At 42.7% G+C, this 16,350-nt stretch overlaps 1 protein-coding gene across 9 annotated transcripts in view; it reads left to right on the top strand.

Annotated features, from left to right (window-relative positions):
- The window catches only part of LOC144685871 (kelch-like protein 3), a 180,146-nt gene that overhangs the window by 119,084 nt on the left and 44,712 nt on the right, over positions 1 to 16,350 (top strand). For all 9 annotated transcript variants that reach the window (XR_013577801.1, XM_078550866.1, XM_078550861.1 and 6 more), the window contains 3 exons: positions 3,349 to 3,465; positions 4,880 to 5,029; positions 15,238 to 15,355. Coding sequence is in view for 8 of the 9 variants with exons in the window: in XM_078550866.1 (XP_078406992.1) it covers positions 3,349 to 3,465; positions 4,880 to 5,029; positions 15,238 to 15,355 (385 nt within the window). In the remaining variant the exon portion in view is untranslated. The remainder of the gene's footprint in view (positions 1 to 3,348; positions 3,466 to 4,879; positions 5,030 to 15,237; positions 15,356 to 16,350) is intronic.

Raw genomic sequence — 16,350 nt, forward strand, 5'->3', positions numbered from 1 at the left:
TAATGGATGGATTTTAGTGCTCTGTGGTAAAGGGGTGGTGCTCACTGCTGACTGCAAAGAAAGCTGCCCACAAAGACCTTGCGATCTCTGATGTGGATTTCATCTTTCTCGGCATTCATGTAAATCTGGCGCCAAGTCAAAGCGATCTCCAAGCATCCAGCAACTTTGACCCCATCAAGAGGGTAAGCAGCCAATCACATTGAAGAATTCTCCCAGATCGCAAACCAGAAAGTTAAAAGCACTGATTATTCTTCACTTTTTTTAAATATGATTTTACAGAAAGTGAAATAAAAGATAAAGTCATACACCTGGGATTAAAGTAGAAGCTGAAGTGTAAATTTTAACAAACTTATGTTAAAAATATGTGAAATTTTTATCCTAATAGAGATATTTAACATTTCATAAATATAAAATTAGATATTCACTGGCAGAGAGGTTGTTCAGTAGTAATTATAAACTTATCATTTGCATCTCATTCAACAAGCATAATGTTTTCAAGGGTTTTTACAGTGAGACTAATAGCATTAAAGTAGAAGTTTTCAGTAATTTGGAGATTTCTAATTGATTGCATTCCAGGGGACTTGCAGCCCACCCTGTGGAGAAGCATAGGATCACTGACAGAAACTTTTGGAGTTATATATGTAACTGCCTACATGTGGAATCCAGTAGTTGCTGTCAATTTCAGAGAAGTATTGACAGTAAATGCTGATAGTTTCGCCATTGTTACTACCACAAAACCTCGAAGAGACTAGTAACCTGAAAAGAAAGGAATCCCCAAACAACGCAGATGAAAGGAATTGATGGACAAGATTTCACTTTTTAAAACTTTCTCTAACAGTCAAGCCCCAAATCAACATAAAATTAAGCAAACGTTAACAGACACATGGTGTCTCCCCCCCCCCCCAAAATCTTTAGCTGAGGGTGAGGTGGGGAATTGTATAGTTCAGTCCCTGGAGTTCTCCTGCTTCTGACCCTAACAGGCATTCTGCATCTGTGAGTGTTGCAGCACAAGCTTTAACTTGATATCCCAAAAGCTTCTGCTTCTCTTTTTGGTTAGCTAACTCCCATCTCCATAGCAATCTCAACCACAATTTAACTTCTCGAAAGTGATGCTATACCCAGGAAATCCAATTACACACCTTTGCAGAATTCTCTCTAGCTTCACTTTGGATTTAAAGAGACATCTCACAAACACAAGTCTTTGCAAAGTGCAGAATTTGTCACAACTCTAAAAACATCTGGTCAATGTAAGGCAAATATTCATAAGTCAAAGTAGTTGGGTGCATCTGGAAGGCATTGGGCCATTGTCAGAACAAATTTTTACCAACATGCAATAGATCCTTGGTAAATATGATGCTTAGCTTTGGTCATCCTACCTCAAAAGGAATATGGATTCATTGGATAGGGAAGATTGAGTGGGATGATTTTAGGACTTGAGGGTCTAGGTTAGGAAAAGAGGTTCATACATCTAAACAAACTGTCTCGTGATTGGAATCTTTCACCTTAATGCTGGGGAGAAAATAAGTTGGTTTCCCAAAGTTGGGAGTTTACACTTGCTAGTCTCCATCATGACCCAGTTTGACATTGAGAATGGTACACTTGGTCTTGCCAGTCAAATCTTACTATCTACAGAAATATGACTCTCCCTCAGGGGAAACACTCGCCCGTAGGTCCATCTGTAAAGAAAACAGCTCCATTGAAAACAAAGGCAAGGGAGGTCATCACTGACTGCAATAAGCAGATGGAGAGATGGGTGGAACACTACTTTGAGTTGTACTCCAGAGAAAACACTGACCGAGGAAGCTCTAGACACCATAGGGAGCCTGTGTGTCTTGGAAGAGCTAGATACCAAACCCACATTGGAAGAGCTTAGCAAAGCTGTTGACTCGTTTGCCATTGGCAAAGCTTCAGCTGATGACGGTATAAATCATTAAGCAGGGAAAACTGGCACTCCTGCAGCATCTGCACAAACTTCTGTCTCTGCGGGAAAGGTGGGGTCAGTGCCTTAGAATATACATGATATCAAGTTATGACCTTGTGCAAGAACAAGGGTGACCGTAGTAATTGCAACAACTGTCGAGACACCTCCTTGCTGTGGATTGTGGGAAACGTATTTGCCCCTGTTTCCCTTGTCGGCATACAGATGTATCCCAAATTCCATTGTGATTTCAGAAGTAAAAGATCCACTATCGTCAAGAATTTATTTGTCTGTGAGCTGGAAAGAAATGCTGTGAGCAAAGAAGACCATCAAATATTGCCTTTATTGATCTCACTAACTCGGAATTAGCATGCTTGAGGACTTCAGTTGGCATACAATGACATTTGTGATGGCTCAGCCCGTTCGTCGGATGGGTGACATGGCAGTTGTGTACCCACAGACCTTCTGTGCAGTCAACTGGTTACTTGGTCATGGCCTGCTGGACATTTGTACCTCTACCATAAGGACACCTGCAAGCAAGATACGAAGATAGCAGATATTGACACATACAACTGGGAGACAGTTACCGATGGCTGGGACCTCTTGGGACTGACTGTTCAGAAGGGGCGTCAGAAGAGGTGAGGAGAAGCAGAAAGCTTAGTTGTGAGAACTAAGAGGGCCTAGAGAAAATATAGGCCAGCGAATCCTGAACCTTCTCAGCCAATTGCCTTCATCTGCAGTAAGTACGGCAGAGACTGCCAGGCCAGAGTGGTACTGCTGAGCTACACAAGGCAATGTTTAACACGGTTGACTACCAAGGTGCAAGTCATTGTCTCATGAGATGGAAGACTACCAGTAACACTTCAATGAGGAACTGTTTGACATTGAGGGAAGTACACCTAGTCTTGCCATCACACCTTACGATCAACTGCAGAAATGGGGCTTGTTCTTGGGGCAACATTGGGTTCGCTGCCTGGATTCTTGAAAATCATGGTCTCAAAATTTATTTTTTCATTTTTGAAGGGCTTATGATGGTAGCATTTTTACCTTTGGCGGGGCATCCGCCCTTGCTCATATCAACAAACCTTGGTCAGTGTTTTTGGCCTATTCGGAGTAGGGAATTGTGGGGATGGGTACATATACTGATGCTCCCCCAAACTCCCAAATACTTACTGCTCCTGTTCCCTTCTGATCCCCTTTGAGCCAGCAAGAGTTCACTGGTGGGCACAGGGCTAGTGTAACTGCTAGGACATCACTAGGCAAAGTGCAAGTGAAAGAAAAAGGCTATTTAACTTTGATTTAGACTAGAGGCCACAAGTACAAGATTTCAGCAAGAAGAGAGGTTGGGACATAGCTTTTTAATTAGATTACTAAAATAAATGCTCACTTCAGTTTATTGAGATTTCCACTTGCTTCTTTCTCACCGGCAGGTATTTGAAGCCGTTATCTCTTGGATAAAGTATGACAAAGAAGCTCGCCTGGACCACATGGCAAAACTAATGGAAAACGTTCGTCTTCCTCTGCTTCCACGGGACTATCTTGTACAGGTTAGCAGCAGTGCTCACTTGTAGAGTAGGGACCTAGTGTTTGACAGAGCCCATCAAGATGACTTTTGTAATCGGGAATATGTTTTGCCAGGTTTGAAAAAAAATCATATTGACGCAATTGAACAGAAAAAGAAGTGTAACCAATTTAGGAGCAAAATTCCATTAAGTGTGAAATACTTGACGACTTTCTTTTGCAATGCGCACAGAATCATTTTCCTGAAAATCTATTTGTAAAAAAACTTGTAAAACAATTTGACAGCAAACAGAGATATCTTTTGTAATTTAAGATAACCTATGAAAGAAACATGGGGCTGGATTTTACCAAGGGGATGGGGCACAAAGGAGTCTCGCATAATGGTGAGGGAAGATGGTGGTGGAGCGCCTGTTGCCCACCGCTGCTGTGGCATTTTATCAGCAGTGGGGAAGCTGGTGGATAGCCCTCTAACCCAGAGGCCAGTAAAGCTGCTTAAGTGGCCAACCAAGGATCTCTTCCTATTGCCATAGGCATTTTACCTGTGCCGGCTGGGCTCTTTGCTGCGTGGAGAGACTGCCTGATGAACTCTGACAGCCTCCTCTGATGAGGGACAGTGGAAGGGGTGGGGTCCTCCTATTCGGGCACTGTTGCGCTTGGAAGGACCCTGGCAGCAGTGGACACTCCTGTGACACACCCTCACCCCCTTGACAGTGGCCTCCCTGATTGGCCCTGGTGTCCTCAGACCCCGCATAAAGGTTAGGAGGGCAGTTTGCTTCCATGGTGTTCTGGTTGTCAAGGAGCAGCCCCAGCAGTGGCCTCCACTCCTGGTGGCTGCTGAGCCGCTAGCCCTCTGATTAGCTGGTGGCTTTTGGGGGCAGGTGCCCATCCTTTAAAAGAAGGGAGGCCCATTGGAAAATAATTTGTTCCTGGACAGTGGAAAGATGCGGCTGGGGGGTCGCACAAATGACTGGGGCGGGGTTGATCCCAGCTTTGGGCCATTTGTCAGTGTGCCCACTGTGCCAATTAAAATTCCAGCCACAGAAAATTAACGGCACAGAAGAAGACCATTCAGCCCATTGTGTCAGTGCCAACCAGATAAGAGCTAACCAGCCTGGAATCAGCATTAATTTATTTTATTTTGGAGTCAACTTCAAAATATCAAACTCCTGTTTTCACATTTTAGCAAATTTGATTTGATCCCAAGTGCATGCAAGACATAATCTTATGCTGTTTTTGCACAAAATTGTTTTCCTCTTACAGTCTTGGAGAACCATTTAGCGTTAGTGGTGTGCCATGCTACAGATCATTTTTTTTCCCCTATATCTGGCACAGTGCAATCCTTTTTAATGAGGTAGAAGTTGTAATTGTTAAATGTCAAGCCATATTTGTTGATGTCTGTTGCTGATGTGACTCACACGCCTGTATCCCTGCTGCATGCAGACTGTAGAAGAAGAGGCTTTGATAAAGAATAATAATACATGCAAAGATTTCCTAATTGAAGCCATGAAATACCATTTACTTCCTCTTGATCAACGAGCTGCAATAAAGACAGCGCGCACAAGACCAAGGACCCCAATCAGCCTACCCAAGGTAGGAAAGAAAATGTTTTAAAGTTTGAAATAAAAGCAACTACCTGTTCTTTTCCTGACCAGTAGCTTTGCTAATATGTCTTCTACAGGTATGAGTGCAGACTGATCAGGCTGCTACCATAGTCTAAAACTGCCATCCAATGCTGAACTAAGATTGGTCAGAAGTAACTACGGAAAATTTTCTGCTGGCACATTCTTGACATGGAACCACATTGACCGGCAGCGTTTATCAAGAAATTTTTGGTTTCATGTGTATAGTTTTGGGTTTTTGCACACCTAGCAGGCACTTTATGATGGAATGTGCAATTGGAAAAATACCCTTCCAATATAGGCAGAGATAAACATTGTGTTTGTTACTGTACAACTGGGATAAAGACCCTGTGAACTCATGATGCTGGAGGCATTGTACCATTTATAGTATAGCACCATCAGTTATAGTGATACTGAGATATTGTTTTCAATTGCTCTTGGGATGTGGGTGGTGCTGACAAGGCTTCATTTATTGCCCACACCTAGTTGCTCTGAGAAGATTGTGGTGGACCTTCTTGAACCACTGCAATTCAGTGGAGCCCCTACAATAGTGCCAGGTAGGGAATTTGAGAGCTTTGATGAGTTATGATGAAGGAATGGCAGTATATGCCCAAGCCTGTGGAAAGAAGCTAGAAACTGATTTTTCTTTTGACATATTCATTGGGTTGTGAGCATCGTTGGCAATTACATTGGAATCTGCAGCATACTCTACCTAAGAAGCAAGTCATTGACTTTAGTTCCACAGAAACACAGATCACTCCCCTGGTATCAGTATAGAACAGTCAGACAATAACTTGTGCAATGGTTTCTAGATCCTGATGATTGGTAAGTATGCTGCTGTGTCTTAGGTCTCTTGGGATGTTGCAAGGCCATCAGCAGGCAGCGCCAGAGGGGGAGGGTGGTCAGGAGGCAGCCTGAAGGCATAGGAGAAGAAGAGGGTGGTGTCGGGACATGGAAGTGTGGAGTGGGAAGGGCCCAGCATCTTGGGTATGGTAGGAGTGGGGTGTGGGTGCAGTCAGTGTAGATAAACAAAATGAGGGGCCTAAAGGGCAGGGTTGATACTGTCCACATGTGGTTTCTATGGGTCAAAATCAGAATACTGGCTGTCAGAGGGAATGTCCACAGTTGCAGGGGGATTTTGATTTCATAGGAGGCAGGTTCAGTCTGAGGTAGGGATATTCAAGATGTTGTAGGGCAGGTCACAAGATCTAATGGAAACTCTAAGCATGATGTGGAGTGGCTGTAGAAACAGAGGAGGAATCTCAATAGGGACGGGAGTAGGCTTGGGGGAGACCTAACGTGCATGTATCCACAATCACAGGGTACAGGGTGATGGAGGGAGATTCAATGGTTACAGAGGAAAAGCGCACAGTGATGGTGGGAGGGTGAAGGACAATAGGGACAAAGTCGAAGATGACGGGGAGGGCTGAGGGTCACAGGTTGCAAAGTGAGGGTCACTTGCACATTGTAGCTGGCCATTTTCAAAATCTCAGCTGTAGCTGCCAGGAGTGCTGATCTAAATAGGAAGAGGCCAGTGTGAGGTGGGTGGAGGTTTGGGTGAGGACAATCAGAGGAGTAGAAAATCTCACTGCTCAGCAGCTGAATGGACGAAGCCTATAGACACACAGGTTCTCATAGCACTGTTTGTCTTTCTCACACAGTTCAGTTGGCAGAATATCGATGGGTCTTATCCATCCAATCTTCCTACAACCTTGGGAGCAGGTGGTGAGGATGCAACAAAGGAGGGCTCTTGCCATTCAGCAGTTGAGGCTGCAAGGCCAGCACCAGAGGGAGAGGGTGGTCAGAAGGCAGCCAAACGGAAGGCACAGGAGAAGAAGGTCATTGGCACGGCAGCATGTCTTCAGGTCCCGGACAAACTACCTCCAGATGCCCAGGAGTAAATATCAGAGGTGCCTAAGGATGTCCGAGAAGTGGTCACCAAAATCTGCCTGATCCTACAGCATGAACTGTAGGCACGTGCATTTGGTAGCAAGCCCTCCCTGTCATCTTCGACTTCGTCCCCATCACCCTTGACCCACCATCATTGTGCGCTTTTCCTCTGTAACCATTGAACCTCCCTCCATCACCCTGTACCCTGTGATCGTGGACATGTGCACATTATGTCTCCCCCAAGCCTACTCCCATCCCTATTGAGATTCCTCCTTTGTCTCTAGAGCCACCCCACACCATGCTTAAGCCCTCAAAGTGACTGCAGCGCTCATTTTTTCTGCTTCCAGGGCTGCACAGGCGATGTGTGACATTTCACAGATGCATCAAAGAGGTCACCAATGCCCTCTTCCTTCATACCACTGAGTTCATCTAGTTCATCATAGATGATAGTCAGGTGGCCAGGGCAACGGGCTTCGCGGGCAACACTCATTTCCCTAGAATGCTGGGGTAATTGACTACACTTATGATGCCGTTAGAGCTCCTTGGGAACAGCAGCATATGTGAACTGCAAGGGATTCCACTCTAAACATCTAAGTTGTTTGCAACCGCAAATGAAGAATCATGCTGGTCTGTGCTCATTTTCCAGGGGGCCATCATGACTCATATATCTTGTGGAACTCGCAACAAGGCCCCTTCCTAGATTAACAGCTAGATCTGGATGACAAAGGCTACCCCCTCTGGATCTGGTTGATAACACCAGTGAGGCATCCCCACAGTGCAGTGGAAGAGTGTTGCAACAAAGCCTCCACTTCCACCAGTGAGCCATCATTGAGCAGACTATTCTCTGTAAGGGTGAGAACTTGGAGATCAGGCACCCCTCTGCCCATTTACCTTTTTCCCTTTTGATTACGGGCCTGCTTGTCCTGCAGAAGAAATGCCAAGTGACTCCCTTGTCTGAATGCATCCCCATCGTGCATACTGGTCCGACAATTATTAGTTTGTATCCAATCACTCGCACGAGCCAAACTGTCGCAAGTTTTAGCCTCCAGTGCCATGCAGTCCTGAGGCTGATCATGCATTCATGCACCACTGCACACTCTCACAAATAACATAGCCTGATGCCCAAATGAGAGAGAATCCCATGCCACCATGCCACTTGCCCGGACAGATCATTGGAGGCCATAGACCCTTTTCTGGCACTGCACCTATGATGTTCAGTGGACCCCACAATTGCTAACCTCCTCAGTGATTTCTGTCAGGCTGTCTTGGTTAGACAAGAGGGTCTCCTGTTTCCATCACTCGGGAAGAGCACCTCCTGCAGTTCCCTGCCGGCCTGGAAGAGAATCTGCAGGGAGGCATCACTGAACCATGGGGCCAGTCTGTGTCCTTGCTCTGACATCGCAAATAGAATGCTTGGATGTGTTGAAGGGGGGGTTATAGGGGGTGAAATTTGAGGGGAGCCTGAGGGTCCTGAAGGGTTGCAAAAACAAATTGATCAAACTGCAGAGCGATTGGAAGTGAACATGGCATCTTTGGCCTTGATGCAGAGCCTCTGTGTTTAACCAGCTGGCTCTTTTATAGCCCACCAGGACCTGCTGAACTGTCACATGATGTCCGGATCCTCCACTGGACACCTACCCCCACCATGTATTTGCACATGTTTCACGTGCCAGCTGCCATATGCATCCTGTGGGCGCTGGCTCTCAAAAGGAAAGTGAAGGTGGCATCCTCTTCCAGTTCCACTATCGGGAGCGGCATGCCACTGATGAAATTCTGCCCTCTGAGTGGGGAGGGTGAACACCCAACAGTTGTGGTCAATGTTGGTACCAATGACATAGGTAGAAAGAAGATGAGTCAGGAGTGTGGTGGAATACTCTCAACTTGCCTGGGATGAATGCAGTTCCAACAACACTCAAGAAGCTTGACACCATCCAAGACAAAGCAGCCTGTTTGATTGGCACCCCATCCACAAACATTCACTCCCTCCATCACTGATGCACAGTGGCAGGAGTGTGTACCATCTACAAGATGCACTGCAGGAACTCACCAAGGCTCCTTCAGCTGCACCTTCCAAACCCACAACCTCAAACACCTAGAAGGAGATGGGCAGCACCACCACATGCAAGTTACCCTCAAAGCCCACACCATCCTGACCTTATTTTTTATTCCTTTTTTCTGGAATCTGGGCATTGCTGGAAAGCCCAGCGTTTTATTGCCTATCCTTAATTGCTCTTGAACTAAGTGGCTTGCTAGGCCATTTCAAAGGGCAGTTAAGAGTCAAATATATTTCTGCCGGTCTGGAGTCACACATAGGCGAGACCAGGTAAGGATGGCAGATTTCCTTCCCTAAAGGTCATTAGCCCTTTAGTGAACCAGATGGCTTTTTAACGACAATTGACAATGGTTTCTTGGTTACTAATTCTGAGACTAGCTTTCATTTGCAGATTTTATTAATTGAATTCAAATTCCGCCAGTTGCTGTGGTGAGATTTGAACCCATGTCTCCAGAGAATTAGCCTGGGCGTCTAGATTACTAGCCCAGTGACATAACCATGATGCCACCATCTCTGCCTTGGAACTATGTCGCTGTTCCTTTGCTGTTGCTGGCTCAAAATCCTGGAACTCCCTTCATAACAGAACCATGGGTGTACCTACACCATATGGACTGCAGTGGTTCAAGAAGGTGGCTCACCACCACTACCTCAAGGGCAAATAGGAATGGGCAATAAATGCTGGCCTAACCACCTGCATCCACATCCCGTGAAAGAATAATAACGTTTATATGTTTGTATGTGAATGCAGAGTGCGGTAAATAAGGTTAGTGAGCTGCAGATAGCCATGTGGGAATATGATGTCATGGTGATCATGGAGACCTGGTTCTATAAAGGACAGGTCTGGGTACAAGTTATTCAAGAAAGATGGGGAAGGAAAGAAAGGATGAGGGAAGGCAGTATTGATCAAGGAGAATATTAGTATTGGAGAGAGAGGATGTTGTAGAAGGGTCAAGCACAGAATCTATTTGGTTAGTCCTCAGAAACAATAGAGATACCATTACACTATTGCATGTATTCAATACGTCACCAACTGGTAGGAAACGTATGAGGATATAGAGGAACAAATTTGCAATGAAATTACAGAGAAACGCAAAAAACTACAGAGTAGTTATAATGGTGGACTGTAATTGTCCTAATACAGACTGGAATAGTAATGGTGTAATGGGCAGAAAGGGGGAAGCGTTTCTGTAGTGTGTTTAGGAGAAATTTCTAGATCAGTATGTTTCCGGTCCAACACAAAAGAGGCATTGCTCGATCAGGTTATGGAGAATGTGGTGGGTCAAGTGTCAGTAGGGGAGCATTTAAGGGACACACAGTATCATAAGATTTAGGTTAGCTATGGAACGCTATGGCAAGGAACAATCCAGAGTAAAAATAATTAATTGGGGAAGGGCCAATTTCAATAGCGTGAGAACGAATCTAGCCAAGATAAATTGGAATCAAAGATTGACCAGCAAAATTTTAATGGAATCATGGACTGCCTGTAAATAAGAAAGAGTTTGGATACAGTTCAGGTACATTCCCATGAAGGGGAAAGGTAGGACAAACAAAACAATAGCTCACTGGTTGACTAAAAAAAAGAGTGAAATTAAGCAGAAAAAGGGTATGTATGACAAATGTCAAGTTGCTAATACAAGCGGGTACCAGGCTGAATTTGGAAAGTTCAGAGGGGAAGAGGAAAAAGGAAATAAGAGAAGCAAAGAGACAGTGTGAGAAGACACTGGCAGCTAACATAAAAGGGAATGCAAAAGCTTTTCCATAGGAATATAAATAGTAAAAAGATGATAAGAGGAGGAGTGGGTTCGATTAGGAACTAAAAAATGGATTTACGCATGGAGGCAGAGTGTATGGCTGAGGAGCTAAATGAGTACTTTGCACCTATCTTTAATAAAGAAGAAGATGCTATCAAAGTCATAGTGAAAAGCACGGTAGTTGAGTCACTGGAAGAGATTAAAACTGATAAAGATGACATATTGGAAAGGTTGGTTGTTCTTGGATAAGTACAATGGATAAGTTCCCAATACTGGATCGAGTGCATCTGAAGTTAATGAAGGAAGTACAGATGGACATTCCTGGAGGCATTGACCTTGATCTTCCTTAGATACAGGGGTGATTTTAGAAGACTGGAGAATTGAAAATGTTAAACTTTTGTTCAATCAAATATGTAAGGATAACCCCAGCAACAACAAGCTAGTCAGTTTGACCTTGGTTGTTGGGAAGGTTTTGTAAATGATAATCCAGGGCAAAATTAACATTCACTTGGACAAATGTGGATTAATGAAAACAAGCCCAGATTATTAATGACAAATTCTGTTTAACTAACTTGATTGAGTTTTTTAGTGAAGTAACAGATAGGCTTGATGAAGGTAATGCAGTTGATGTGTACACGGACCTCCAAAAGGCATTTGATAAAATGTCACATCGCAAGGTTCGTCAGCAAAGTTAGAGCCCATGAGATAAAAGAGACAGTGGCAACATGGATATGAAGTTGGCTGAGTGACCGGAAACAGAAAGTAGTGGTGAATGGTTGTTTTTCGAATTGGAAGAAAATATATAGTGAGGTTCCCCCGGAGTCAGTATTAGAACTACAGCTTTTCTTGATCTATATTAGACTTGGGTGTACAGGACACAATTTTAAAATTTGCAGACGACTTGAAACTTGGAAGTATTGTGACCTGTGAGAAGGATGGTGATAGATTTCAAAAGGACATAGACAGGCTGGTGGAATGGGTAGACGTGACAGATTAAATTTAATGTAGAGGAGTGATAAGTGATACAATTTTGTCAGAAGGATGAGAAGAAGCAATATAAAATAAAGATTACAATTCTAAAGAGGGTGTAAGAGCAGAGGAACCATGAATATATGTGCACAAATCATTGAAGATGCAGGGCAGTTTGAGGAAGTGGTTAATAAGGTGTATAGGATTCTGGGCTTTATAAATGCATGTTTGGGGTACAAAAGCAAGGAAGTTATGTTAAACTTGTATAAAAGTACTGGTTTGGCCTCAACTGAAGTGCTCTGTCCAATTCCTGGCATCGTACTATAGGAAGAATGTGAAGAAATTAGAGAGGGTGCTGAGAAGATTTAAGAGAAAGCCCCCATGGATGAGGGACTTCAGTTGCATGGTTAGATTGGAGAAGCTGGGGGTTGATGCTACAATTAAAGTACACTGAAAATTGCTGGCAAATTTGGGCTGTGCTTTTAGCCATTTTTCCTGACTTTTAATTGTTGGAAAGTGCAGAGTATTTATATTGGGTCATATTCCTGAAATGGCATCTAATGCTGAAATTGTATTAAATTTTGGAATGAAGTACTTAAAGGGAGAATGTAGATTTGAATGTAGTATGAATGGATCAAACACAACTTTTCTCATCTTTCAAGCAATACTTCACAGAACATCAGTTGACCATTTATGTCATGTACTGATTCCATTTCACAACTTCTCTTTGGATTGACATTTTAAGTGATTGGTCTGGAGGTTGTTTACATTCTTGTCCAGTTATCCCTTCAAGACAAAGAGCTTGGCTTGCCTAGCTAGTACCACATTCCTAGGTCAGCAATATTATTGACATATCTGAGTGATAGTACCAGGTTCTCTCAAAGAGCCAGTCTTGTGATTGGTTGTACTGGCCTCCTTGTAGTTTTTAGAAGTTTTTGAATTCCAGTCACAGAAGTGCGGAGCAAGAATACCAGTGCTGTAGTCTTAATTCCCTGTTTGCCTTATGGAGTAGATCTAGGCTGATACTTCAGTGCAGTACTAAGGGAGTGCTACACTGTCAAAAGTACCATTTTGTGGATGAGCCGTTAAACCAAAGCCCCATCTGCCCTTCCACGTGGAAGTAAAAGATCCCATGGCACTGTTTAAAGAAAAGGGCAATCAATAGTTGTCTGGTAAACATCATTAAAATGGATTATCTGGCAGTATATTTTGTTATTGTCTGCAAATTGGCTACTATGTTTCACTCTATTACAGTAGTCATTATGCTTGAAAAGTATTTATTTGGCTATAATGTGCTTTGGGATGTCCTGAGTTTGGGCAAGGCGCAACACAAATGCTTGTTCATTCTTTCTTACACTATGGTCTTGTTTATAAAACAATAACTCTAATGGCCTTCATTGTGACTTTATTTATCTGTACTCACTTTCAGGAAATTGTTTATATATTTTATATTTGTGCATGGATTTACATAATGCCAAATGTACTTCAGAACAAATGTCAGAATGTACAGGCTGTATTTGAGAAATTTGGGAAGATTGGTTGTTTTTCGTCTCTGAACAGTATTGGTAGACATGTGAAAACAAGCCTTTGGCCTTCTCCATGGCAACCTGTTGGACAAGCTAGGCCAGTGGAATAATAAAAACTATTTGGAAATTTAATTTTGGTTTCTTGGTCATTTGTTTTACAGCACCTTTCTGGGGATGGGCAGGAGAACTGTTTAAGGAGCAATTTAATTTAAATATGTTTGCCAAGAAAAACTAATCCAACTTACTGAAGAAAACACTTTCACTAGCAGAAGATCCACAGTGAAAATAGCCCCACCTTGAATTTTGCTGGTTCATTTAAATGTTAATTGTGAGAGCAGTTTAGAACTGTGATTCCTTGTCCCTGGGAAACAGCATGTCACTTGAGATACAACATTTTCAATGTAACATCTGTGTCCCATCTGTTCAAGGCCTCTAATTCCAAATGATGATGGTATTCAATTCTTCATTACCATTGTTTGATTTAGTAGTATGCACTTTTAAAAGCTGAAAATTCAGGTGGTGGTACATTGTGTGGCATCATCAGTGTATTGTAGTGCAGAAAGTAGGTCATAGCTGCAAATCCCAGAACGCACATTCTGTCTGTTCCCAATGGAAAGGTAATGTACTTTTTGATCTAGCAAAGTGAAGTAAAAGCCCCCTTATTCACTACACTTCACAGATATCCAAGAAACAAACTCGTGGACTGCTTGTTCTGTTTGTCTATTCAAAGAAATGAATCAAAACCAGCAGCCATGATAAGGTGCTAAGTTGGGGGAAAAGAATCAAAGAGAAAACTGTAATCTTGGAAATGTCTTGGGAATACACTGCTCATAATTGTACACAGATCTAATTAGCTGACTGCTAGCAAATGAATGGACCTTTAAATCCAGCTTCTTGCCAAGTCAGGTGATTTATGAAGACAACTCTACTATGTTTTACTCAGGCTTGCCACATGATCTGCGATATTAAAATAATTTTTATGTGCTAATAATGTTACTGGATTCGATTTTAAATTGATTTATAAGCAGCTGCCTGCTTCTAATGGGTGTAGTTGCCAACTGAGTCAGCTCAGGTGGTAAGTCAATTTTCACCCAGTTCCTATGTGAAATGCCTCTTTTGTGAAGTGCATTCTTGTCACAAAACTTGTAATTATTTTTCTCTTGAGCTCCTTGCGGGTGTGAATCTACTGTCATTGAACACTTAAGTGAGATACAGCCCAGACAATGCGGACTCCAGGAACATGGGAATACATAATTCAGACACCAAAGACAAGTATTGCCCAGCTCACTCTCCTTGATGCGGAATCACAATGCGCTTTGAAATGGTGGAAAATACATCATAACGTCAGAAATAAAATCCATGCTCCAAAACTCTACCTCCAGTTGGAAATTTTACACCACCAGAGCTCCTTCAAAAATTGCATCTTTTGTGTATTTTAGTTTCTTTCTTCTCATAATGCAACCAATTGAATATTGGACATAGCTGCAGTTTACTTATAATACTTTCATGTCCCATTGTAGCTACTTTTTATATGTTATAGATGAACAACTGAATGCTGAACATGTAGTTAAAAAATATTGCAATTCAATGAAAGAAAGGAATTTAACTTGATCAGTTACCTTGAAGTAAAGAGGTCATTGCCCTTTGGTCAGGGCTATTTTTCAGTTTTTGTGGGGCTATGTCAGCTTTTCTGAGTTTTGTAGATTTGGCATATTATGACAGAACATTAGTGGAAAACACGTCTGCTGGATCCCTGTTGATTTAAGGAGGAAGTTAGATAGAATTGGGGGTGCCTGGTCTCGCTTGTGTGGCCACATAACCCATAAATCAAGAGGTCAGAATTACAGCAGATATTACATCAGGTTTTAAGACCTACATTTTGGAGACATCTTTAAACACCAACACAATAAAAAATGAATCATTTCCACAACCAAGAATCTATGCTGCTAATATTCGAGTTGTAACACAGGTCTGCTGTTTTTGATTGCAGGTTATGATTGTGGTTGGTGGTCAGGCACCTAAAGCTATACGAAGTGTGGAGTGCTATGACTTTAAAGAAGATCGCTGGAATCAAGTAGCAGAGCTTCCATCCAGAAGGTGCAGAGCAGGTAAATACAGTTCAAGTGCAATGTTATGACTATAAGCCAGTAATTTTATTCAGTGTTGTATATTTACTTGTCCTTGTATAAGTGTATTATAAGTATGCTATAGTAAGTAACTACAAGGACCGTTTGAGTGAAATAGCCTGTTTCTGTGCTGTAAATACTTTGTAACATTGTCAGCTTGGCTCAGTTGACAGTAGCCTTATTTCAAGGCCAGAATATTGTTTAGAATTTTTAGCTAGTGTTGACAATTACCTGCAGAACTGAGGAAGTGTTGCATTGTTGGAGTTACCATAGTTCAGATGAGTCATTATATTTCAATGTACTTCATTTATTTGGTACCTTGTCAGTTGTTGTAATTATTACAAAGGTAAGCTCCATTTGAAACTTATTAATGCAGTTATAAATGTGATACCCCTGCACACAAGAAAAATCTATGTCCATTTTCAATAAAGTTACCATTGACCGGAAACTAAACTGGACCAACATATAAATGCTGTGGCTACAAGAGCAGGTCAGAAGTTGGGAATTCTGCAGCAAATAACTTGCCACCTGACTCCCTAAAGCCTGTGCACCATCTACAAGGCACAAATCAGGAATATGGTGGAACACACTCCATTTGCCTGGATGAGTGCAGCTCCAACAACACTCAAGGAACTTAACATCATTCAGGACAACGCAGCCTACTTAATCGGCACCCCATCCATTATCTTAAACATGCACCTCCTCCACTACCAGCGTAGTGTGGCAGCATTGTGCACTGCAGCAACTTACCAAGGCTCCTTTGACAGCACCTTCCAAATCCATGATCTCCACCAAAGGACAAAGGCAGTAGATGCATTGGAACACCACCACCTGCAAGTTCCCTCCAAGCCACACACCACCTTGACATTGAACTATATCGCTGTTCCTTCACTACTGGGTCAAAATCCTAGAACTTCTTTCTAGCAGCACTGTGAGTGTACCTACACTAAATGGACTGCAGCGGCTCAAAAAGCTGG

This window comes from Cetorhinus maximus, chromosome 10 (assembly GCF_964194155.1).
Source record: "Cetorhinus maximus chromosome 10, sCetMax3.hap1.1, whole genome shotgun sequence".
Classification (NCBI taxonomy): Eukaryota; Metazoa; Chordata; class Chondrichthyes; order Lamniformes; family Cetorhinidae; genus Cetorhinus; species Cetorhinus maximus.